Source organism: Micropterus salmoides, unplaced genomic scaffold (genome assembly GCF_014851395.1).
Source record: "Micropterus salmoides isolate LMB-PRFRI ecotype aquatic unplaced genomic scaffold, ASM1485139v1 Ms_hic_scaffold_2, whole genome shotgun sequence".
NCBI lineage: Eukaryota > Metazoa > Chordata > Actinopteri > Centrarchiformes > Centrarchidae > Micropterus > Micropterus salmoides.
In genome coordinates, this window is record NW_024041150.1 from 49,089,143 (window position 1) to 49,116,421 (window position 27,279).

Genomic DNA, 27,279 nt, shown 5'->3' on the forward strand with positions numbered 1-27,279 from the left:
ATCTTGCGCTTATGACCACCCCTAGGTTTGTTTCTTACAGAATTTTGTCTCCTACTTGGCAATGAGGCAACATACAGCGGTTCTAGACACTGGGAAACGCTTGGACATGCCTTCCCTTTATCATGAGCCATGAGACTTTTCAGTAGCCTCTCAATAATGTGTAATAATAATAATGAGTGCCCTGTTCCTTGGAGTCATTTTATGCTGATTAAATGCTCAGTTGTTGTTAGGAAGCTGATTGGTTAATTAGGTGTGTTTTGAAAGCAAAAATTCACTAATATTTTTGACCACCCCGTTTTTACTATATTTGATATAAAACAAAAAATAAATATAAATAATTTATTTTATATTACAAAATGTACCAAAAGCTACTAAATAGCATTGTTGAATGTTTGAATATATCAAGTTTCAGGAAAATGTTTGATAATTCTTAATAATTTTGGCCTCAACTGTGTAACTGTTTCGTGTCATTCACATGCCTCGTCCCTCTGGGAGGAGCTACAGGTCCTTGTCCATCATAACAATCCAGTTTTAAAACAGCTTCTTTTCCTGCTGCTATAAGGAATCTCAATTCTGCTTAATTTCAAATCCTTGCAACTTGTATGATTTGATCCACAGAGCTCTTCACTAGGAAGAACTTGGAATATGGAGAGTCATACAGGCTGGACTGCTGGTAGATTGTCGCACTGGATGAGTCTGAGGTGAAGCTAAGCCTCAAAACTAGCTTGACCAGGATTAGACTAGTCCAAACAATACTTTTCCATGGAACCTGGTCAACCTACTTTATAAAGTAGAATTTGAAATTAAGCTGGCTTAACAGACAATCTTTTTTTAAACAACCCTCAGATGTGGTTGGTAGAAGAGCTCACCATTGTGTCATCTGGATCCAACTGAAGATCAAGATGGCCAGATGGAGACATGGTCTGCACAGGATAAAGAAGAGATGGCACAATCACACAGTATTAAAAGTGGTAAGGCACAGTGGAAAATGACCACTAGCCACAAAGAGAATATTACTCTCTCACCTCAACATCTGCAGTATCTGATCCAGAAGCTGTATTCTGCATAGGGCAAGGCCTAAACACACAGAAGTTTAATTTAGAAAAACATTTTGGCAGCATCCGACAACCTCGCACCCACGGTTTGGTTGTAGAGCTCACCTGATCAGCCGTGTGATCTGGATCAGATTGCTGTGTAGGCTTCAAGTGGCCAGATGTAGACATGGTCTGCACAATATGAAGAAAAGATGGCATAAACACAATTAGAGATGCACAATTTTGGAAAATGACACTGCAATATTTTCTTTTCTGCGATATACATTGCGATATGAAAACATACAGGAATTCTCACCTCAACATCTGCAGTGTGTGATCCTCCTTGATCAAGATCAAATCTGCAGTCATCTGTGAAGAGCAATGCCTGAAAAAATAAAACAATTTTAACCATCTACCATCTTTAAAGCAGATCATCAGGTAAAAGACTAAAGTTATTAATCCTTTGAATAATTATTATCCTACAAATTACAATAATTATTTCTCATGGAATTACTTACATTATGTCCTCTTTTCAGTCTTGCACGGGGTAATTTAATTGCTGTTAGGTTCAATTTGTACTTGCGTTTTGACATTCTTAAAATAAAAAACAACATTGACATCATGATTAACAGACATATTCATGAATAACAGGATGTTGAATTTAAACAATAATTAAGTTACTAAAAGCTGAGACTCACACACCCCTTAAAAAAAACTCACTGATAAGGAAACATTGTTGGAAATGTCCTCTAATCCTCCCACTGCCTGAACAAACTGAACTAGTTAGTTTAAATTAACCATTCGTTTGCGGACTAGGGTTTTGGGGTTGTGGCACTAATAAAAATTGTGACATATTCTCAGTTGCCAGATTACTTTGTACAACTGCAGCCCAATACTACAGTCCTGTAAAAATCCTCCTACTGAAGGGTACAATACTGTGACTGTGTAAAAGGGCTGTGTTTTACAGATGTGTTTAAGTTTAATCAACCCCAGTACTTTATCTGACAGATTGTAGTAGAATAGTGTGTCTTAGACATCTAAGACTGTATCCAAGGCAACAGGGCATCTCACTCGCGTGCTTCCCGCCGTTGAAATTACTTGGTTAACGTTACGTTAGTTACTTGGTACTTTTACAATAGGATTTAACACAAAAAATTTAGAATAACGTTACTTATCAACTTTGAAAATATAATTATATCATAACTCCGCTATAAATGTCACTAACAAATATGTTTGCTTATGTAAGATATATAGAAGACGGGTGTAAAGAAATCGTCCCTATTTCTTACATTAAGGACTTTGACAGCAACTGTGATAATAGCAATAAGATCTACTGTGTGCGCTGGCAGGAGGACTATTTTAAAGGCCAAGTATTGTTCCTGAAGGGTGAGTAATTACCTCCAATAGTTCGGAACATAATAAGAGTAATTAAATGGCAAACTTGGATACCTTTTATCTAATGCTAACGTTTTTAACTGATGTGAGTTTTGGCTAACGCGTTTAGCCGTTCTAGCTAACGTTAGCTAGCTAATGGTGGCAAGCTAACGTTAGTGCCGCTGAGTTTCAACACTTTATTCTTAGGACGGCAAACGGAGTGTGTAACAACAGTACGTAACGTTATAGCAGGTGATTTCAAGTACTAACATCCAGTGTGATTTACATTCCAGAGTCGAGAGAAAGAGCAGCTGTCCAAGGGGAAACGCGTCCGTGTGAGACGTAAATGTAACGTTGATGGCTTCAAATAATACAGCTATTGCCATCTTGTGGCACTTGGATCAAACTAACAGTTACAAAATACAACTTTGACATGAACTTTAATCTGTACTGCAATGTGTTTTTGCGTTTCTGACCTTCACATGGTAATAATATCATGCTCCAAATCTATCCATTAACCATATATTGTTTTCACATTGCTTTGTTTGTTTGGTTTGTTTGTATGGGACTCTTGTATTACAGTGTGATGCCTTTTTATATTTATGCTTTTATCCATGTTTCCAGAAAAATCAGAAAAAAGCAGCAGAAGAGGCAAAAAAAAAACAATCTCATGGCCTTACTTAAGGAAAGAAAAATGAAAAAAAACCTGTCTCCGCTCTGCCCACATATCTTATCAGATACGTTCTCCGAAGCAGACGACAACGATGATGATGATGATGGTGGGGTTGTTCCTCAAAAAATTTTTGAGGATGCAAAACAAAAACAACGCCTCTACCTCAAGAAATTTAATGATGTGTCCCTTCAACTGCCGGAAACCAAAAACAAGTAAGGGAGTTTTGAACAGCATTAAGAATGTTTTTTTTTATTAATGTAATGGCTTGAAATTTGATCTTTAGCCCAGTGTTTTGTTTAACCTACTTGAAAACTTTAAACATTCATTAGCCGTTGGCTGGTAGACAAAAAGTTCATTTTGCAGGTAACTTCAACTTATATATTTCACAAAAAATATAATTTTTATTGTTTCTTCCAATCACAGGTAGTTATGACATATTTCCCTCTGTAACAGGTTGTCGGACCAGGAGAAGATCACAGCAGCAGTCGAGGCTGAGAATAGCACACTACGAGCGCTAAACATACAACTGCAGCAACATTTGCTGAAATCACTGAACTCTGTGCAATGCAATGGTGAGGACAGATTTTTTTTCCCCCCTCAATTTTACTAAGTTCTGAGGATGCCATTCAAACAAAAATGCAATTTGTCAGCTGAAAATGTAGCTTCTTAATGACATGATTTATTTTGTAATTTAGTGGTATTTTATCTGTGGCACAATTTCATAACCAATGATCAACATTTCTATTTTGCTCACAATTTTGCCCCATAATCTGATTCCATAAGAACAACTACATTCAGATACAGAGCAGTACGCTGAAATCGTGAAAAAAAAAATCTTCTCTGATCATGAAGCCTAATGTTAAATCAACAGCTCTGTGGTTTATCAGCGAAGTGTCTGAACTCCACTACAGACAGGTCTCTGTTAACAGTGGCAGACAGAACGTGTCTCTTCTATGAAACATCTGGATCCTAACCACGCTGCAGTTATTATAAATTCTAAGGAACTGGTCGTGGGTCACATCTCTCTCTCATCCAGGGGCCGTCTCTCCCTCTTCATCTCTTGCAGTTCTCATACAGTCAACAACTACTGTTACTGACTGTTGTGGCAACTTAGACGTGCAGTATGTCGATGTTTAAGTGTGCTGTCTGCTGATGTGTAAACACAGGAACGCACTATAGAAAATTACTATAGTATTATTATAGAGTTGGCTTTGGTAAAAAGTAAAGTTATTGTTATACTATAGTGTTTATATAGTATCTCTATAGTATTTCCCATATTTTTTTTTTTTCAGGAAATGACTATAGTAAACTACAAATTCACTTTATCATCATCATAATATTACAATAAGAATGTTCTATAGTGTTTTCAAAAAATAACTACACAAACACTACATTACATTCTACAGTAATACTTCTTAAAATAATATAGGAATACTGCAAAGATCTAGGTACATAAGTATTACAATTGAAATATTATAGGGCTCCCACAGCTAATAAAACAGAACTAAAAAAAAGTATATCTATACCGTAGCTGGTGAAAAACACTATTGAACATTTTAGAAACTTACTACAAGACACTATATAATTCTTATAGTATATTATAGTAAGACTATGGTCAATTTCGTAAGGGTGGGGCTGATTGGCACACATTTTACTCTGCTGTCTCAGGATTTTGAGAACGCAGGTATCAGGTTTGGGTTTCCAAGCACATTCGACTTTTGAGAGAGCATGGGGTAATTATAGGGACCATGGAGGAATTATAAATCTTACCTGGACTGGGAATGCCTCGGTATCCAGATTGAACCAGGAAATGAAGACAAAACATAAACATTCAAGGAATAGCAGCTATGCATAAAGCAAATTCAAATTTTAGCTTTGGATATGCAATTAGGGAAGCCTATATCTGGGGGATTTACAATATTTTTTGTCATGTTTTTCATCATCTCTCAAATTTGTAATATATGTGTTCTTTTTCTCTCAAAGATCCTGTATCACAAAGCCCAGAGAAGGCCTTAAAAAGTAAGTGCAACAAATATATTGCTCACAGATCTATGAAAACTATCGAGGCCCGCATTAAACCAAGTACAGGGTTGCAAATGGATGAATTTGCAGGTTGTGTTGATGTTTACATTATGCTTTATATAGTTGCAGAGTCTGGCTGTGCAGATGAGGTGGGACCCTCTGCTTCTCCCAAAGGAGACGAGGTACAGGATTTGTTTACATTGCCCTCAGCATCTGTGTGCATGGGTTAATGTAAGAACCCCAACGACACTTCAAGTGTTTCTGACTTCTATATGTAAGTACAATCTAATACCTTTATTATTTTTGTTTTGGATTTTTGCCAGATTCACTTGGGAGGGGAAGTAAGCATTCGAAAAGAGACGTGGTCCAGGATCCAGAATAGCACCAGGGATTCGTTATTTGTGAAAGAGTTGGCAGTGGCGATGTGGGGCACTAAAACCCTGGGGGAAAGGAGCCTCACGGGGAAAGAATGCCCCTCCAACAAAACCACCAGGCAGCCTTTAACCCCACAGAAACTACACACATTAAAAGGTAGGAGTAGCCACAAGGTCTTCACTTCAGCCACTTCAGTGAGAATAAGAGCACTCAAAGTGCCATGCAATGTAAGGGTACTTAAGTTTTGTTCATTTTGACGATGTTGTGATTTGCTTGTTTTTTATGTTAAACAGTAATTGATTACTGGTTCTTGTTATTATTAAATGAAAATACTGTTTTGAAAACATTTATGTCTTTATTTTGGTGGTATAACTTGGTATTACATGTAACAAAGAAGCATAATATCTTCATCATTTTCATTATACTAAAATTCAATGTGGTTGTCCAGCATCCAGCATCCCTCCTTGGTGAACAAGCTACTATCCTCAACATCTTTAGTAACCAGCATACCAGCACCAGCATCCCATGCTGGTATATTTAATGCTGGTGCTGGTGCCCAACATACCAGCACCAAAACACAACATATGCTGGTCTTGCTGGTAAAACCAGCATGCATTATGCTGGTTTTACCAGCAGGGTTTTCAAGCAGCTGATCCCCATTTGAATAGAGAGCCGACCTGGACAAACACACGATGGCCCGTTAAGTGAACAAACAGCTTCACTGTGATGTTAATGATGTGTTTGGACTCTCTTAGCTGCCGAGAGAAGCAGCAGATGTTTGTGAACAAACTGTTTCATCTGATTTCACCATTTAAACAGTAACCGTAATATAGCTACTCCTTTGTGGCCCGGGGAGAAAGTCCCAGACTCCCTTCAACAATCCTGCAGTTTAGTGACTTGTTGAGTTAGAGGACACTTTAGAAACTTTGTGAAACGCTGTCTACGACTAATTCTTAATGATTCTGCCTTCCTGTAAATTCAACATTAAATGTGACACATGAAGTTATTTCTGTCTTTGTTGTACAAAAAACTTCAGCAGGATATTTTCATGAGCCTCTGATGTGATAATAACAAGCGCTTCATTAAAACTCTGCTCTGTGTGAAGCACACTCCCTCATACACATCAAATATGATCAGCTGGTTTCAGGAAACCAACTAACTAAACTTCATCTTCTGCCTGAAATCAAGGAGCCATGTTTCTAAACGGCCTTAGCGACAGTAACTAAGGGGCGGGGCGAGACACCGTGACATCGCGAGAACACTCCGCGGGATCCCGCAGCGCTCCTGTATCTCAGCCTGAAGAGCTCCGAGACCAGAATCCAGACTCAGTCCAGGACAACACGGTCCACCAGTCACAGCGGAGACCTGCAGGACGATGGAGAACCAGAACCCGGACCGCAGGAGCCAAACAGCAGCCTCGTGCTCTGATAGCGCCGATGTTCAGGTCAGTGTTCATGACTTCATCACGAGACTAAAGACACGAGGAAGAGTCTCGAGGGTCCGTGTATCATCCGTTCATTCTGTTGTTAGAGATCAGAGCCTGAAAACCCGCTCCAGGGTTTGTGTTGACGTGGTTTGATTTCCAAAGTGTCTCCGTGGTTCCTGTTTTCATCTTGAAGAGAGGAAGCTGAAAGAAAACATTTCTCTTTTCTTTGTTGTGTAACTGTCGCCATTTTCCCGCGCGGCGCATGCGCGGTGCAGCGCACGTGTAATGGCGGAGCGCGCAGAACAAACAATGATCCGTCTGATTGATCTGTGAGGAGGCTTTCTTGTTAACCTTCACTGTGACTTCACCGCTGCTTGTTTTGGGAGTGAGTGCTTGAATCTCTTTCATGATGTTTTGAAGATACATATCTCCTTGTGTATTTTAGCATAGTGCTGGTAGATACGTGGCAATGATGATACCGAAGCTGCAGGCAACTATCACAGTTTTCAAACTAGCGTAGGACATATAGGGCACAGGACGCGTGAAAGGACAAACGACACAGGTAGCCATTCATTCATTAAGACAAATAGGACAAACGAGACAAGACAAACATTCATTCATTCATGCAGGCATTCGAGGTGCTTTATATAATCAACATTAGTGCTGGGTTGAAATTGATTGGGTAGAAAGACTAAAGGGCGTCACATATTCTCTTCCACACGGCCTTTGTTACTGTCTGCTGTTATATATGCTGTCATTATGCCTCTTATATAGACTCTGAAGGTTAACTTCCGGTTCATCTTGGGGGTTAGTTAATGTGTTCTTTCACATAGTTTATAAATTCTGCATGTAACAGTAGCAAAAACCATAAAAAGTTAGTTTGAAAAGGGGTTGGAGAAATTAAGACAGAAGATATAGTGATCAGATAAGGAAGGTTTAATCTGCAGTGAACAGATTAGATTTAGCCAGAGTCAGGATGCAGTCAAACGCAGCCCCCCCCCCTTCAAATAACTAATTATCTTGGGAGAGGGCCTATGTGCTCCTGTATTGTTTGTTTCCTGCTTTTGTCCTATGCCTGACTAATGCCAGTAAACACTAATGACACCTATCGATTGGTTATTAGGCTATAAAATAGAGAAGGCTCTGGTGATATGTGGCGTCACAGTCTGTCACTTGCCTGTTGTAGTTGGTTTAGCTTGCGGCCAGCTTGCAGAAAAATCTAGAAAATACATTTGAAATACATACAAACATAAAATAAATTTGAATTTTAGAGGAATAGAAAATGATGCCTCTCACACATTTAATTTCACTTAATGTCACATGTTCAAACCAGCAGTGTTAGCTGGTGCTTTTCAGCCATAACTATTGCATATCGCACCTTTCATTTGTAAAAGATATGTCAAGTACCAACTCAAATCTCCTCCCCGGAGTGAGAGGGGAGGGCCGAACTGTTGTGGAGCACCACAGCTGTTGAACTGTCAGCATGAGGCCAGGATAATGTCAGGTGAATTTATTTATTATTAATTTATTTTTCACCAACCACAATTTTCACCATTTAGTCTTCAGTTTAGTTTTTGTGTAAAGTCGCTGCAATGAACAGACTGTGCTGTCAGGAGCACTGAGACACATTCAGATCTGCCTTCTCACCTCGACTCACCCGACGCGTCTTCACCACCTGCACATATGGACTGTGTAAATGAACAAACTTTGGAAATAAAGCCGGTGACAGGTCTCGCACAGTCGCTACACTTCATCCTCAACATGATGCAGGCCAGTTGTAACAGCCGACCAGAAACCTTTCTACCTAAAACCTTTTGTTTAGAATAATATAATTCTGTTAAACTCTAGGAATTTTCTTTTGTTAGAACAAGCTGCATCAAACAATATGAGCTATCTAACCGTCTCTCTAACCGTCTCACAAGCACCTCGATTTCTGTGAATGAAACCTACAATTAAAACCTGCTTTCACAGAGTGGAATAACATGAACAGTTTGAGCCCTTAGGCTCAGTGTATGAATGTGTGTGACTGGTGGATGTAGTGTAAAAGCGCTTTGAGTGGTCAAGACTAGAAAGGTGCTATACAAGTACGGAGCATTTACTGGTTTGACTGGAGATGTTTTCATACTAGTACTGTTTCAGTCGATACCTTTTAAAGGTATCGCTACTTGACACCCATCCCTATCAGTGACCCATATTACTATCCTGTGTACCGCCAGTGTTTTGTCAAATTGTAGATTTTAGCCAGTAAGAAAAAATGTAACAGTACAATTTGTTTGTACTAGCCTTCAGTGACGCAGAGAGAGACACGTTCAATTTAGATTTATTGTCGTTTTACCGATACTCAGGTACGCAGCTTCTCCGCCGTCTCAGTCGCTGTAACTTACGTGACCAACATAATATACAATAATGCAACATAACGTCTCAGGACAGTGTGACAACAATCTTATTATAATAACCAGTCCAGCTCACTAACCGATTTGTTATCATCGAGTACATTTAGCTGTGCTCACATTGCTGAGCCTCCAGTGAAAGATACAGAGCAATGTTAGTTAGAGCCCTACCGATGTATAGCCCTTCACCAAAATGTCCAATAATTCCACTGATGACGCATGAAAAGTGTGTTGTTCCCCTGATGTTCATGAGCTCCTCCCTGGTGAAAGAGCACCGGGAAACACAGACGAAAACTGAATTAACACACAAAACAAAGCGTACCGAACACTGAGGCAGCTATACTCTGCGCCATCTTGGATTGTCATGTGTGTTGCATAGTTTGCCCACCAGAGGGCGAACAGCTGCAGCTCCCCTGTTAACAACACTGCCTCAACACAAAAAAACAAAGCTAATTCCGTGTTTATCAGTGGAGGAGCATTAATGTTAATAAGCCATTAAACTATAGTTTCTGACGTATTCTAAATATATCTGCCAGCCGCCATGAAGAGCTTTAAAAGTGATCAATAGAATTTTAAAGTCAATTCTAAAACATACTGGGAGCCAGTGTAATTAAGCCTGATGTTCATAAGCCTGTGGCAAAGAACCTTGGTGTTTGGTTTGATAGTAATTTAAATTTCGAGCAGCACACCACAAAGCTTGTTCAATCATGTTTTTATCAACTTAGAAATATAGCAAAAATGTTAACTTTTAAGGACACCGAGACCATTTTACACGCCTTCATCTCATCACGCCTGGATTATTGCAACAGCCTTTTCACCTGTTTAACCCAAAAATCTATTGATCGACTCCAGACTGTCCAGAACTCAGCTGCCAGGCTTTTAACCAGAACAAAGAAATATGACCACATTACTCCTATTTTAGCTTCATTACACTGGCTCCCAGTATGTTTTAGAATTGACTTTAAAATTCTATTGATCACTTTTAAAGCTCTTCATGGCCTCTCGCCTTGTTATATTTCTGACCTTTTAGTCCCATACGCACCAGCACGTACCTTGAGATCCTCGGGCAGAGGTCTGTTGTCTGTTCCAGAGTCTTGACTGAAAACTAAAGGGGACAGAGCGTTTGCTGTCAGGGCCCCGAGGCTCTGGAACAGCCTGCCCGAGGAAATCAGGTCGGCTGAGTCAGTGAACTCCCTTCCAGTGAAGTCACTTCTTAAAACATACTTTTATAGGAGAGCCTTTCTCGATCTTATTTGACTTTATTTTATCCCTTTTTATTGTATTTTACTAATTTTATATTTATCTTAAATGTTTATTTTAGTCTTTTCAATGTTTTCATGCTTTTATCTTGTATTGTTTTTGTATTGTCTCTTGGGTATTATTGTCTTTACACTTGTTAAAGCACTTTGTAACTTGTTTTTGAAAAGTGCTCTACAAATAAAGATTTATTATTAGATCTTAGTGCTGCATTTGATACCATTGACCATCAGATCCTATTGCAGAGACTGGAACATTTCATTGGCATTAAAGGAACCGCTCTAAGCTGGTTTAAGTCCTATTTATCAGATCGATCAGTATCGTATCAGTTTGTACATGTTTACGATGAGTCTTCCATGCACGCCAAAGTTAGTCATGGAGTTCCAAAAGGATCTGTCCTCGGACCAATCTTCACTTTATATATGCTTCCTTTAGGCAATATTATCAGGAAATATTCCATAAACTTTCATTGTTATGCAGATGATACTCAGTTATATCTATCGATCAAGCCAGTTGAAACTCATCAGTTAGCTAAACTTCAAATGTGCCTTCAGGATGTTAAAACCTGGATGACCTGTAATTTTCTAATGTTAAATTGAGATAAAACTGAAGTCATTGCTCTGGGGCCTAAGCACCTCCGTGACGCATTATCTAAAGATATAGTTTCCCTTTATGGAATCACCCTGGCCTCCAGCACCACTGTGAGGAATCTTGAAGTCTCACATTAAGCAAATTTCAAGGACCGCCTTTTTTCACCTACATAATATTGCGAAAATCAGGAATAAAAATGATGCAGAAAAACTAGTCCATGCATTTGTTACTTCTAGGCTGGATTACTTCAATTCTTTAAAAAATGGTTAGTTTGACATCCCGGGTTAGCCTCTATGTATGGCATGCAATATGCTAGGATAAGTACTCATTTGCATTTGCTCCAAAATTGATGAGGAGTTTAACCTTTTAAACTTACCAAAAATATATCAAAATACCTTCACACCATCTCAAATAAGCATTGGCAACAGAAACGGTACAACAGATTATTTAAATAATAAAATAAAAATATGTACCCTTACAAAGTACTTAAATGGCACAACAAGCTAAATACTGATACATTTATCATTAATTCAGAAAAGTTAACAATTTAACTTCAGTAGTAGTGTTGCATTAAAAAAGAGGATCTTGCCTTTTCACAAACTGGTATTTTAAACATATGTGAAGAAGAAAGTGAAACTTGTTAAAAAACAAAGCAAACACTGCAAATTGGAATTTTAAGGTGCATTTCCTCAAAATTATATAGAAGGTAAATAAGACGGCATTTTAAACACAGATGGTCTTTTTATCCTATTTATCTTTTTATCCTCCTTTTACCTAAAAAGCAATAGATTACTGATCTGCAGATTATTGGTCATTTTAATTTACTCCTGTTTAATAAAGAAATTGCAGATCAGATTTTAAACTGAATTACATCATTATAACTTTTCCTTTTTATGGACCTATTTTAAGTATCTTTTAACTTTATATAGCCTATTCAGTATTACAGCATTATTATCCTTTCAAATCCAATGTGATTTATTCTTCTGTTGTTTCTTGTTGACTACTTTTGCGTACTTTCAGCCACAGAAAAGTGTGGTCTTTAAGGAGATTTATTTTCCTAATTTATTCAATTTCCAGACAGTTAATCTCTTTTGGGCCTTTCCTGCAATGCTTTCAAAATAATTCCAGCTGTCTGCATTTACACACTTTCGACAAGATGTCGAATGTAAATTTTTAGTTTTACCTTAATTCCTGATCGTTCTTTAGATCAAACGTGAAAAACAGTGACCTTTACACAATTTGCTTGAGTACTTCATTGTGAAGGACTATGTAATAGACCGTACATACTCCCTGTGTTGTAGAATAGGTTAGTATAAGATGTGCTCCAATGTCATTTATGGTTTTATATAGGTGACTCCACTATCTCACTTACTGTATTTCTCTCTGTTGATATAGAAAAGGAGAAGAAGAGATGGACTCAAACGTCAACACTCTGACAAATCCTTCACATCTGGATATTTGAAGATTCATCAGAGTGTTTACACTGGAGAGAAACTGTACAGCTGTGAACAGTGTGGCAAAGCTTTCAGCACATCACGTGAAGTAACAATCCACAGACGTCTCCACACTGGAGAGAAACCTCACTGTTGTGAGCAGTGTGGAAAATTTTTCAATACATCAGATTACCTAAAAATGCACCAACGTGTTCACACTGGAGAGAAACCATACTGGTGTGAACAGTGTGGAAAATCTTTTAGTAGATTAACTACCCTAAAAATTCACCAACGTATTCACACTGGAGAGAAACCGTACTGGTGTGAACAGTGTGGGAAAACTTTTAGTAAATCAGGTGACCTAAAAATCCACCACCGTGTTCACACTGGAGAGAAACCGTACTGGTGTGAACAGTGTGGAAAAACTTTTAGTAGATTAAGTACCCTAAAAATCCACGAACGTGTTCACACTGGAGAGAAACTGTACAGCTGCGACCAGTGTGAGAAAACTTTCTCTCAATCAGGTGACCTAAAAATCCACCACCGTGTTCACACTGGAGAGAAACCGTACTGGTGTGAACAGTGTGGAAAATCTTTTAGTAGATTAAGTACCCTAAAAATCCACCAACGTATTCACACTGGAGAGAAACCGTACTGGTGTGAACAGTGTGGAAAATTTTTCAAGAAATCAAGTTCTCTGAAAATCCACCAACGAGTTCACACTGGAGAAAAACCGTACAGCTGTGGCCAGTGTGGAAAATCTTTCAAGAAATCCGGTTCTCTGAAAATCCACCAACGAGTTCACACTGGAGAGAAACCGTACAGCTGTGACCAGTGTGGAAAATCTTTTAGTAGTTCAGGTACCCTAAAAAGCCACCAACGTGTTCACACTGGAGAGAAACCGTACAGCTGTGACCAGTGTGGAAAATTTTTCACTAGATTAGATTCCCTGAAGATCCACCAACGTGTTCACACTGGAGAGAAACCGTACAGCTGTGGCCAATGTGGCAAATCTTATGCATACAGGAGAAACCTTAGAAGACACAAATCCATTCACAAAGTATCAGAGTGACATCTTCCACAGAGGTGAGCTACCTGTTATCATGTGACTGTGCTGGACTAATGTCATGCGATGACAGAAAAATTAAACTGTTGTAGGCAGGTTTCAGCCAGTAGAGGGCAGTCACTGCATTTTTCTAGCACTGCGTGTAGAATTCAGAGTGTACCGTAGGGGTTTTCAAAGTCTGAGACTGCGGACCTCCCCTCAGACAAAGCGTGGGAAACGGCATCCCAGAAGAGAGTAAATCTTTAGTACACTTGGTAAGTTTCACTCAACTCCTGGATGCCAGTGGGATGATGTTTATATTATTTGATCCCATAGATACTGAACATTTGAGCCAAAATAGCCTAATATCGCTGTTTGACGTGTCCCCTCCAAAAGTATTGGAACAGTAAGGCAAATTCCTTTGTTTTTGTTGTTCCCTGAAGACATTTGGGTTTAAGATCAAAAGATGAGTATGAGACAAGTTCAGAGTTTTATCTTTTATTTCCTGGTATTTACATCTAGAGCACACTAACAAAACAAAGGACTTCATCAGGGGTAAAAGTGGAAGGTTTTAGACTGGCCAAGTCAATCACCTGACCTTAACCCAATAGAGCTGCATTTCACCTCCTTAAGAGGAGACTGACGGGAGAAACACCCCGAAACCACTGAAAGAAGCTGCGGTAAAAGCCTGAAATAGCATCACAAATTAAGAATGCAACAGTTTGGTGATGTTGATGGGTCGCAGGCTTGAGGCAGTTATTGCAAGCAAGGGTTATTCACCCAAATATTAAATGTTATTTACTCCAATACTTTTACTCCCCTAAGAATGCTGTGATCCAATACAAATGGCGGTATGTCCCAAGTTGTTAAACATCTAGTGAATACCAGGAAATAAAAGCTGAAATTCTGAACTCTTGTCTCACACTCATCTTTGATCTTAAACCCAAACGTCTTCAGTGAACAACAAAAACAAAGGAATTTGCCTTACCGTTCCAATACTTTTGGAGGGGTCTGTAACTTCTGGATACACCAAGAAAGGTCTGTCCTAAGGCATTTATTCGTTTCTGACACTGATGGGGAGGGGGAACAATTCCCAAATACTACTGGATCTGAACTCACACATGTTGGCTATACTATGTGATCTGTTATGTGATTGATAACTAATGCATTAAGTAATGTAATATTGTTTCACTTTCATTCACTGAGCCTCCCCTGAAACTGTTTGGAGGCCTGCCTCACACTTTGAAAACCCCTGGTTTACAGGAAAGTGTCAAGATTTGGACCTGAATCCATCATCAACACTACTAAATACCCATACACATTGGCTGAAATAAGAGGTTTGGGGGTTTAGTGACTCTTTAAGAAGGCCATGGGATGTGGTCAAAAGCTCCAACAAAGAGGTGGTGTGTGAGGCTTGAGTTCAGACTCATTTATTACAGATGTGTCCCCCAAGGTTAAGAATGAACCTCCACACTTGATGAAATATTGTTTCTGTGTGCTTCATACATATATTCTTGTTACTGAGCTGTAGTTAAACATGTTTACGTTAGATAATCTGTAGTTTACATCTATATTCACTGTTTTTATTTTCTATTACTGAATGTGGTTTTGTTCAGACTGAAAGCAAATCCAAATTTATGACAGCTGAGGTGAAGACATGTCGGCTCACAATAAAAGGTTCTCTTTGATTCTTGAAGAAGCTCTTCTTTGAAGCAGACTGAAGCTCTCAACGTGGCTCCTGCACCAACCCATGCACCATCTCCTCTGCGGGTTGTTTGTACTGTTTGCAGCTAATTAATGTATAAATATAATGTAAATATATCAGTCTGAGGGACGCCGACCAACATGTCAAATGATTCACCTGATTGAATCCACCTGATCATGACAATGACAACATTTATGATTTAGACCAAACTGCTTGGTAACTTGCTCATTACTCAAGAATATCTCTGTTCTATAAAAACAGCTGAAGCTCATTTCTTTTGTCTCCTAATGATATGTCTGCTTAAACAGTAAGATGAGAGCATTCATTGATGAACTGTTATAAACTTAATGTGACCATGGGACGGCCGAAGGGGGAACTGTAATAGAAACAAAGATTTTACCTGTCTGTACTTTTAATAATCCTCTATATGTCATTACTTTATGTTCTTTGCTCATCTTATGTGGTGTTATAATTCCCACTAAGTGTACCAGTGTTTTGATATAATGACCTTCTGTGAGATTGTTTTGTTTCATGCTTTCCTGTGAGAAAGGAGTTTCCACTGTGGCTCAAGGCTGAGAAAGGCTTTTCTGTTGGACTCCACAATTATTCTCTAGCATTAAACGTCTTCTCTGTTTCTCTGGGTCAGACTCTCTAACAGCCCTCTGGTGTATGAGCTCTGCCCTTCAGCTGAACCACTCTGTAATTCTTACTTTTAATAAAGATCACAAAGACAGCTGTTTGTTGTGTATTGGAGAGATTAAGCAGTTTTTCAACGCTGCAGTTTTCGTGTGTGTGTTGCATGCTGGGACCTAGTTCCATCTGTTTAAACCATATTAAATTTTTTGGGATTCGTATTTGGTATATATTACTACATTTAAGTACATCTTCACCTAAATGTATACTAAGTGTCGACGTTCTGCAGAATGTGTCTTCTATTTTGGACTAAATCAGGTCTGTCGGTCAAGAGTTCAGTTTGTAGTTTTTTGTCTCATTTTTTAAGATTTCGGCCCAAAATGGACGTCCATATTTATCCAAATCTGAAACTACACTAACATTTCATATATACATTCACAGGTTAAAAAAATTGCTCTTGTCTGATAGACAATACAACTGTTGTTTTTATTGGATTTAAAATCTTCATCCAAAACTAAATAATCTACGTTAAATGACAGAATAATAGAACATACACAGGAGGATTGATATCTTTATTTTGAACATGTAAGTAAAATTAAAAATATAATCAACGAAACAAAAAACAAATGAACAACAAAGTACAACTCCATACTTTCCAGTACTTAAAAACCTCTATTTACACAAGGAAGGTAGGAAGAAGTAAAACTTATGAACTCCTACCTTTGTTACCTTTTTATACCCGTACTACCATATTTAAGTAAATCACTACAAAATAAGTCTACAGAGATAATAAATCTATAATCAATGAAAATATATATTCAAAAGTTCCATTCACATACAGATATTACCCATACACGACAACATTTATACATACTACAAATTATTCAATATAACCCCAGGTTATTATTAGCATTTATTATTCTCTTTACCTCTGGAATATAATTTCTTTTTAAAATGGAATATGTTTAGACGTTGCTTTAATTCATTATTTAGTTTATTACATAATTTGACACCTGACAGATAAACAGAAACTTTTTCGAGTAGTTCAAAAACTGGGCCTTTTAAAATTTGACTTTCCCCTTAAGTCGTAGACCCGCTCTCTTTCCGAAAACCTTTTCTGTACATTGCCATGAACATAATTACTGCTGTTTGAAATTCAGATAGATCAAATAGTTTTAATGCTTTAGACTGTGAAAATAATGAGTTGGTGTGTTCCAAATATCCAGTGTTATGAATTATTCTCATTGCTGTTTTTTGAAGTATAAATAACGATTGCAATGAATTTTGATATGTGTTACCCCAAACCTCTACACAGTAATTTAAATACAGTAACACCAGTGAACAATACAAAATGTGGTGAGATATGTAATCTAGAATGTGCTTAGCTTTAGCCAGGACTGAAATAATTCTACAGTTTTGTTTGGATATGTTTTATGCGAGATTTCCAGCAAATCTTGTCATCTATAATCACTCCAAGGAATTTCATTACATGTACTCTTTCTATATTAACACCCTCGATCTGTAACTGAACTTAATTGATTGATTTACAATTGCCAAATAGCTTTGTTAACTCTGGGTTAACAAAACTAGCTGAAAACCCAGAGTTAACAAAGCTAGTCCATAAGCCAGAGATGCTCACAAATCTTTGAGCTAGAGTCCAAGTCAAGTCTCTCGTGGTTATTACAAATGTTGTAGATGAATCTGTCAAGCATCATCTCATGGGCGTAGGGCCCATTGGAGACCTGTCAGGCTTTCCTAGCACGTGTGAATGCGGCCACTTGAAAGAACATCTCCTGAGCCGGATAACACCAGAAATCACTGGAGGGGTAAGTGGAAGTTGTATTTCATGGAAAACATCATCAGCTGAATGACTAAGAACAAACTAAAAGCCGTCGTCAGAAGAAACTGGATGACGCCCGACTGACTATATATAAAGCCCTCACCGACCTAAGCCAAGAAAAAGAACCTCGCTCTGGCCGGCAACGATGAGGGGGCCGTGGGAGAGGGTGCTGGGGTTAATGACATCAGTGGATCCTCAATCCAAATCCTCAGACGTGGAGAAAGAGTGGACATGTAAAATCTGACTGAGAGGGTGGAGAGGAGGCTGGGTGGACCCTGGGGAAAGGCCGGCCTGTCGCACACATCAGTGAGTGAGTCTCAACCTTTAACTGACTATGACAAAATAATGCTTGCAAAAACACACAGTGAAGCAGAGAACTGTCCCATTAACTTGATGGGATGCAATCTTATTATTTAGTTTTGCATTGTTCTGACCGAACATCCAGAGAGGTTAAAAGTTACGAGACTGCAGTTTCCATTTCAAATGGTGAAATACAGTCAGGAGGCACTAAGTTATGTCTGAGTGGGCTCTGGCGCCATCTAGTGTGTCTGCCACTGTTTTATTTAATCCCAGTATCCATTCCCTACAGGAGTCCTTTGTCTCCTGCCAGGAAATTTGTCTGAATAAGAATCTGTCATTAAATGTGCCTGGTAACATAAAGGCAAATATTCTTGATGATCCCCAATAAAAGTCTGGAACCAGCAGAAGATCTGTGGCCTGAATATGATCACAGACACGTGACTGTTTTTTCTAGATGAGGGGAAAACATGTAAACATTTATAGGCCTATCAGGTTTGTGTTGCTCTGTTTGTGTGTTTATATTCTGTGCTTTTAATACCTGCTGCTGCCACAGAGAAGAGATCCTCCCCAAATATTATTCCCAACTACCAGCATTTATTTATTAACTGAGCATCACATTAACATGTTGTTGTTATATTTCTAATTTCTTCTGTATTACCGGAGACTAAAGAGGTTTGCAGGCTACATTCACAACACACAGTTTTCCTTCAGTGGCTTTGTGTTTGCATCTGTTTGGGCTGCTCATTAATGCAGCTGAATAGCCAGCTGATGTCCACGTGTTCAGCTCTCTGCCTCCTATTCAAGCTGATCACCTGAAGAGAGGTGAAAATGCGCATCAGTCGCCTTTTCAAGCAGCTGATCCCCATTTGAATAGAGAGCCGACCTGGACAAACACACGATGGCCCGTTAAGTGAACAAACAGCTTCACTGTGATGTTAATGATGTGTTTGGACTCTCTTAGCTGCCGAGAGAAGCAGCAGATGTTTGTGAACAAACTGTCTGTTTCATCTGATTTCACCATTTAAACAGTAACCGTAATATAGCTACTCCTTTGTGGCCCGGGGAGAAAGTCCCAGACTCCCTTCAACAATCCTGCAGTTTAGTGACTTGTTGAGTTACAGGACACTTTAGAAACTTTGTGAAACGCTGTCTACGACTAATTCTTAATGATTCTGCCTTCCTGTAAATTCAACATTAAATGTGACACATGAAGTTATTTCTGTCTTTGTTGTACAAAAAGCTTCAGCAGGATATTTTCATGAGCCTCTGATGTGATAATAACAAGCGCTTCATTAAAACTCTGCTCTGTGTGAAGCACACTCCCTCATACACATCAAATATGATCAGCTGGTTTCAGGAAACCAACTAACTAAACTTCATCTTCTGCCTGAAATCAAGGAGCCATGTTTCTAAACGGCCTTAGCGACAGTAACTAAGGGGCGGGGCGAGACGCCGTGACATCGCGAGAACACTCCGCGGGATCCCGCAGCGCTCCTGTATCTCAGCCTGAAGAGCTCCGAGACCAGAATCCAGACTCAGTCCAGGACAACACGGTCCACCAGTCACAGCGGAGACCTGCAGGACGATGGAGAACCAGAACCCGGACCGCAGGAGCCAAACAGCAGCCTCGTGCTCTGATAGCGCCGATGTTCAGGTCAGTGTTCATGACTTCATCACGAGACTAAAGACACGAGGAAGAGTCTCGAGGGTCCGTGTATCATCCGTTCATTCTGTTGTTAGAGATCAGAGCCTGAAAACCCGCTCCAGGGTTTGTGTTGACGTGGTTTGATTTCCAAAGTGTCTCCGTGGTTCCTGTTTTCATCTTCAAGATGGCGTTTCTCTTTTCTTTGTTCTGTGGGTTTTCCCGCGCGGCGCATGCGCGGTGCGGCCCGTGTTGTGTCGGGAGCGCGCAGAACAAACAATGATGGTGAAAATGAAGCAGAGTCATTATATTTGCTCGTGTGTTGGTGAGTTTCTCTCAGTGACAAACAGTCTGCCTGCATTATTGTTCTCTGAATGATTGTCGTGCAGGTTTCAGCTCTAAATAGTATCTGTGGAGACTCTTTGTAGAGATCAGAGTCAGTCTGGAGTTTAGTTTTCCTCCTGCCTGTGGGGTTTCCACTATTTTTCTTTACTGAGACACTGTTAAAAACTACCACCCCGACATAACAACTATGTGACACAAATATATTTAATACAACAGAAATATATTCAAGACAAAAGCTGCCTTTACAGACGACCTCGGTCTATCTCTAACGTGCTCCATTATTTATTCCTGTAGTCTTCTCACACAGACTATGGACTGGAGAACCCGATGTTCCCTATCTGTAACTTAGGGAGTTAAAAATTCCCCAGTATTTTTTTCTTTGTTTAAAAACATAACTTTTCTGGTCAGTGGTTGGAACTCCAATTTCTTGGAGCTTATGTTTCTCTGATTATTCAAACATGACCATGAATTTTTTTATTTGCGGTTAATACAAGTTAACGCAATGAATTACAGAATATCATCACCACCAAGTTATTCTCACCTAGAGTCCAGTGAGTCTGTCTGTAGGATCCCGTCACCCTCCTCTCTCCAGCAGGTACTGGCCTCTATTGTGACAGCAATTCAGCTGGAGGTCTTCTTCTTCTTCCCCTGTGAAAGGCAGCAGGTCCACGTTCGGCGCGAGCATCTTAGTTGATTGTCCCTCCTAACACCGGGTCAGACATCTTATAAATCCACTGTGCAATCCAGCTGCCGCTGCTACAGCTAGCCTCGGGTTGCTACAGCTAGCCTCGGGTTGCTACAGCTAGCCTCGGGTTGTGCTGCGTTCCGTATTGTTGTGCTGCTTGGATTTAACGCTGCTCGCCTCCTCACTACTTCACCCTGAATCTCCACCTGGCTCCTTCTGAATAGCCTCAGTCTCATCTTCTTCTGTCTCATTTGCGTTTACTACATTCACTTCTATCACTCGGTCTGAACCTCGACAATATTCCCAAAGTCAGCTCGATTGAGTACTCGTTATTTGCATATACAGTCTACAGTTATTTGATGACTAACGTTAAAAACAGGTTGTTACATTTTTTCCACACTGGAGACTGACCATATGACCATGATATAATTTAGTTTTTTTTTTTTAAATTAGTGATTTTTGATATAGGAAACGCTTGTGTAGAAGATGTTCATGTGAGTGATCATAGCTGTGTGTTCTTTGACATTAACTTTCCTCTGTAAAATCTTGTTTGACACTATAAATGCAATTGTTTCTCCTTCTGCCCCTTGAGTAACTGTGTCCTCTAAATCAGACTGTAATGAATTCCTTCACTTCTTTGTAAATAAGATCAGAGCTGTTAGGACAATCATCTCACCATCACTTACTCAGAACTCTGCATGTGACCTGTCTCCTGCTCATTCTTGGTCATATTTTAAACCTTTGACATTACAGGACTTCACCTCTCTGCTACATACATTGAAACCTTCATCTTGTCCTATAGATGTTCTCCCTGATCCTATTAAGAGCGCTGCTCGGGCCTTAAATCTAGGCCCGATCCGTGTCCGACAGCTCATCAAAATTATTAGCCCGAGCCTGTTTTTAGGGCCCGAGCACGACCGTGCGAGGTCCCTATTGACTCTGTAAAGATTTCTTTTTCTCTTCTTTTTTTTTGCTGCAAAGTAAGCTCCATTTTGGCTGACGCATCAAATCCAAGGACTGAGTAATTGCTGCTGCAACTGTTTTCGAATATTGTTTGCTGTTTTGGAGTGGCTTGGTACGCTTGTTGTGGGGAGTACCCTGCTCTTCATGTCATATTGTGGTGTGACATAGTGATAGGTGACATGTAGTTTATCTTACGGTGCTCCATTTTGGCTGACGCATCAAATCCAAGGACTGAGTAATTGCTGCTGCAACTGTTTTCGAATATTGTTTGCTGTTTTGGAGTGGCTTGGTACGCTTGTTGTGGGGAGTACCCTGCTCTTCATGTCATATTGTGGTGTGACATAGTGATAGGTGACATGTAGTTTATCTTACGGTGATCATCAGTTGTCATTCCCACATTTATCAACGCCATGACCCCTTGATTTCTTCAACCACGTCCCCTCTCTTAGCATTCAGTTCTTTGCACTTTCGAGAGATTGTGGTGGGGTCATGGAGTAAACTTGTTGCTGACAGACGTCCATGGGCTGTGTCTACATTTATTAGCTCTTGCAAAATACTTCACTTTTAACTGGTGTCGTTCCTTGTTTTTTTTAAAAACATGCTGTTGTTAAGCCTGTACTTAAAAAGCCCGGCTTGGATCCATTATAACCTAAGACCTACAGGCCAATGTCCAAACTTCCATTCATGTCAAATTCTACAAGAAGTTGTAGCAGAGAAACTCTTTTTCTTAGAGAATCACAAGCTGTTTGACAAATTCCAGTCTGGTTTCCGTAAAAAGCATTCCACAGAAACTGCATTACTTAAAGTTTCTGGTGACATTCTGATGTCAGCTGACTCTAAGGAATACACCGTTGTGGTTCTCTTGGGCCTTTGATCTGCTTTGGATACTGTTGATCAAAATATTATGATAAATAGACTCTTGTTGGGTTGATCTGGTTGGGATGTCTGGAATAGTTTTAAAATGGTTTTCATCCTACCTTTCTGGTAGAAATTTTAGTGTTTATGTAAATCAGATCATGTCTGAAACTGCAGGGTTGTCGTGGAGGGTACCTCAGGGTTCTGTCTTGGGACCTATCCTGTTCCTTTTTGTATATATTTCCAGCACAGGTAATTAGTCAATACAGTGACATATCTTACCATCTGTATGCAGATGATATTCAACTGTACTGCTCATTCAAGGAAACTGAGATCCAAACACTGATTATTGCCCCTGTAAGTAGAATCCCTCAGATTAAACAGCATATTGTTGATTTAGGCTAGTCTGTCCAGCTGAGCCTCAGGAGCGTAGGTGTTTTTGATTCTGCGATGTCCTTAGAGTACCACTCTAAACAATTGGTCAGAAACTGTTTCTTCCAGCTAAGGAATATATCCAAATTAAGAACACTGCTGTCAAAGGGCGAGTTGGAGATGATCATCCATTGTTTTATTTCCTCTCGTTTAGATTACTGCGAGGAGCTTTACCGTCTGTAGGCTGTTCAGAACTCTGTCATTGCAAGCCTAACATATGACATCACTTACTGTTTTTAGCATTTTCGCAAATATTTGTTAGCTTCTAATTGGTACATTTTTTGTGGGATCAAAATACCCTCTACAAACTTATCGGCTTGAACCAGAGATGGTCTGTGCCTAGTTTGGTGCCAATCGGAGTTGCCACTTCGGAGGAATGAATTAAAATGGGTTTTTAAGTTTTCGAGATTTAGTAAAATGAAAATGTCATTGCAGAAGTGTCTTATACCATACGATTCGGCATTATCCCCCAAACATGCAGAAATAAGGTTTATGACTGTGCGATGCAGTGGTGCGTAGTTATGAGGCAAAATATGCCTTGGGTCCAAATCCCACTGAAATGAATGGGATTTCCCCAGGGTATTTGAGCTTTGATTATAGCGCCACCTATAAGCTGAATTGCACCAAAGTTTTCGGGTGTCATCAAGGCCCATGGAGAACAATTGACCAAAATTTGGTATCCATCGGACATGTAGTTATGGAGATACAAAATACATGTAAATGAATTTTTTTTTTTAACTTTTAATATGCAATAACAGCTGGATGAATATGAACATATTTGGGTCAACTTTGGTGCCCGGAGTAAGGAGACCATGCTGAACAATTCGGCAACAACTTTCATGTCAATGTGAATAGTGTTTATAATTTTTCGGGTTAAATACGCCACCTAGGGGCTAGTTGAACCAAATTTTGCAAAGCCCCTCAGGGGGGGGATGTCACATGAGTGCTTCAAGTTTGGTGTTGATCGGCCATTCCACACCTAAGATATTGCATCACTTTTTTTTGCAAACATTTGGTAGATGCCGATCGGAATTTCACTTTCGGAGGAGTAAATCAAAATTTTTTTCAGTTATTGCGATGGAGTGGGGGGAAAGTGCAGGAAATGGGCGTGGCCTATACCAGGAGATTCAGCCAGATCCCCTGAACGCGTGGATATAAAGTTTTTGATATAAGCTTTCGTGAGCAGGAGTTTCAAACCCAAATGTGAAAAAAACTGGTTATAGCACCCCTTAGGAAGTGTGCAAGAGCTGAACCAATATTTTCCAATTTTTTTTCAAACTCAATTTGCTTGAGTACTTCAGTGTGAACAGTCAGGCTTACATGGTAATAACACACTGATCATTTATTTAGTATGCAGTATATAGTGAGTGTGTATGCCTGAGTATTTCATAGACAGCACATACGTGCTATGTGGTACAGTAGGTTAGTATGTAATTTCAAAGATGTGCTCTAATGTCATTTATGGTTTTAGATAGCTCGCTGCACCATGACATCTCACTCACTGTTTCTCTCTGTTGATATAGAGAAGGAGGGGAAGAGAGGGACTCAAATGTCATCACTGTCAGCACTGTGACAAATCCTTCACAAAATCTGGAAATTTGAAGATTCATCAGAGAGTTCACACTGGAGAGAAACCGTACAGCTGTGACCAGTGTGGAAAAGCTTTCACTACATCAGGTGACCTAAAAATCCACCAACGTGTTCACACTGGAGAGAAACCGTACAGCTGTAACCAGTGTGGGAAAACGTTCACTCAATCAGGTGACCTAAAAAAGCACCAACGTGTTCACACTGGAGAGAAACCATACTGCTGTGAACAGTGTGGGAAAACTTTCACTCAATCCAGCCAGCTAAAAACCCACGAACGAGTTCACACTGGCGAGAAACTGTACAGCTGTGACCAGTGTGGGAAAACGTTCATTACTGCAGGTCAACTAAAAATTCACCAACGTGTTCACACTGGAGAAAAACCATACCGGTGTGAACAGTGTGGAAAAACCTTCGCTCGATCAGGTACCCTAAAAATCCACCAACGTGTTCACACTGGAGAGAAACCGTACTGGTGTGAACAGTGTGGGAAAACCTTCACTCGATCAGGTACCCTAGAAAAGCACCAACGTGTTCACACTGGAGAGAAACCGTACTGCTGTGAACAGTGTGGGAAAGCTTTCACTACACCAGGTTACCTAAAAATCCACCAACGTGTTCACACGGGAGAGAAACCGTACTGGTGTGACCAGTGTGGAAAAGCTTTCACTCAATCAAATAACCTAAAACTCCACCAACGTGTTCACACTGGAGAGAAACTGCACAGCTGTGAACAGTGTGGGAAAACTTTCAGGACATCATGGGAAGTACTAATCCACCAACGTGTTCACACTGGAGAGATGCCGTACTGGTGTGAACAGTGTGGGAAAACTTTCAAGACATCAGGTGCCCTAAAAACCCACCAACGTGTTCACACTGGAGAAAAACCGTATTGGTGTGAACAGTGTGGGAAAACTTTTGCTCAATCAGGTGCCCTAAAAAAGCACCAACGTGTTCACACTGGAGAGAAACCCTACAGGTGTGAACAGTGTGGGAAAACTTTCACTATGTCAGGTAACCTAAAAAAGCACCAACGTGTTCACACTGGAGAGAAACCGTACTGCTGTGAACAGTGTGGGAAAACTTTCACTACACCAGGTTACCTAAAAATCCACCACCGTGTTCACACGGGAGAGAAACCGTACTGGTGTGACCAGTGTGGAAAAGCTTTCACTCAATCAAATAACCTAAAACTCCACCAACGTGTTCACACTGGAGAGAAACTGCATAGCTGTGAACAGTGTGGGAAAACTTTCAGGACATCAGGTAACCTAAAAACCCACCAACGTCTTCACATTGGAGAAAAAACTGGAGAGAAACCGTACTGCTGTGAACAGTGTGGGAAAACTTTCACTACACCAGGTTACCTAAAAATCCACCACCGTGTTCACACGGGAGAGAAACTGCACAGCTGTGAACAGTGTGGGAAAACTTTCAGGACATCAGGTAACCTGAAAACCCACCAACGTCTTCACATTGGAGAAAAACCGTACGGTTGTGGCATGTGTGGCAAATTTGACACACACAGTAAAATCCTTAAAAGACACAAATGCATTGACAAAGCATCAGTGTGACATTTTTCCCAGAGCCGTGCTAGCTGTTTCCTCCTGCCCTGAATACCACCACCTGTTATCATGTGATTGTGCTAGACTAACGTCATGTGATGACAGCTGAGGAAGTTTGATTTGGAAAGAGCTGGAAAGCGTCAGTCCAGAGGTTTTATCAGCCAGTAGCAAAATGAAACTGCAGTACCCAGTAGAGGGCAGTCACTGCATTTCAGAATCAGCTTTACGGTCCGCCCGGAAAAGCGTAAATCCCAGTAGGTGAAGTGCACTATCCGCGATGTGCTCGGTGAACCAGGACTCTGTAAAACAGAAGGCGGCAGATCTGCAGAAGTCCGAGTTAGTTCTGTTGAGGAGAAGCAGTTGATCCATTTTGTTGGACAGAATGAACCTCCACATATGATGAAATATTGTTTCTGTGTTCTTCATTCATACATATATTCTTGTTATTGAGCTGTAGTTAAACATATTTACATTAAATAATCTGTAGTTTACATCTATATTCACTGTTTTTATTTTCTATTACTGAATGGGTTTTTGTTCAGACTGAAAGCAAATCCAAATCTAGTCGATGCAAAGAGACGCAGATTCACTCGAGTTGGCTCCAGCTGAGGTGAAGACATGTCGGTTAAGTTTGAAATCTTAAATAAAAGATTCTCTTTGATTGTTCAAGAAGCCCTTTTTTGAAGCAGACTGAAGCTCTCAACGTGGCTCCTGCACCAACCCATGCACCATCTCCTCTGTGGGTTGTTTGTACTGTTTGCAGTTAATGTGTCCTTGTAATTAATGTATATAATGTACATCAGTCTTAGCGACGCTGACCCAGTCACTTCCTGTTCTGCCTCCTTCCTGAGAAACATGTCAAATGATTCACCTGATTGAATCCACCTGATCATGACAATGACAACATTGATGATTTTGACCAAACTGCTTAAATTAAATGTTTTGATCTCTTAGCTTGCTCACTACTCAAGAATGTCTCTGTTCTACAAAAACTGCCAAAGCTCATTTCTTTTGTCTACTAATGATGTGTCTGCTTACACAGTAAGATGAGAGCATTCATTGATGAACTAAAAGTTTGTTATAAACTTAATGTGACCATGTGACGGC

The 27,279-nt window shown here is 39.8% G+C and overlaps 1 protein-coding gene and 1 long non-coding RNA gene across 3 annotated transcripts; both read left to right on the forward strand.

The window, feature by feature from the left end:
- Positions 1-3,456: 3,456 nt before the first annotated feature.
- LOC119912766 lies at positions 3,457-5,765 on the forward strand. The gene is made up of 4 exons (XR_005446220.1): positions 3,457-3,653; positions 5,065-5,100; positions 5,227-5,285; positions 5,427-5,765. It is a non-coding gene; the product is annotated as an uncharacterized LOC119912766 (long non-coding RNA).
- An 819-nt stretch (positions 5,766-6,584) lies between these two features.
- LOC119912614 (zinc finger protein 420-like) lies at positions 6,585-26,838 on the forward strand. 2 transcript variants are annotated; one of them, XM_038731893.1, is made up of 3 exons: positions 6,585-6,922; positions 12,538-13,635; positions 24,634-26,838. In XM_038731893.1, the coding sequence occupies exons 1-3, from the start codon at positions 6,854-6,856 to the stop codon at positions 26,179-26,181; spliced, it is 2,715 nt and encodes a 904-aa protein (XP_038587821.1). In that variant the 5' UTR covers positions 6,585-6,853; the 3' UTR covers positions 26,182-26,838. The 2 variants fall into 2 exon arrangements, with proteins under 2 accessions (XP_038587821.1, XP_038587820.1); XM_038731892.1 differs by lacking the exon at positions 12,538-13,635 and adding an exon at positions 19,497-19,752 and having other exon boundaries at positions 6,862-6,922; positions 24,544-26,838.
- Positions 26,839-27,279: the final 441 nt, after the last annotated feature.

What these genes read in the sequence shown, in the direction of transcription:
- LOC119912614 (XM_038731893.1), top strand. Translation starts at nt 6,854, where the DNA reads ATGGAGAACCAGAACCCGGACCGCAGGAGCCAAACAGCAGCCTCGTGC. An exon ending in CTGATAGCGCCGATGTTCAG is followed by an intron (nt 6,923 to 12,537) that starts GTCAGTGTTCAT and finishes CTGTTGATATAG; the next exon opens with AAAAGGAGAAGAAGAGATGG. An exon ending in GACACAAATCCATTCACAAA is followed by an intron (nt 13,636 to 24,633) that starts GTATCAGAGTGA and finishes AAGATTCATCAG; the next exon opens with AGAGTTCACACTGGAGAGAA.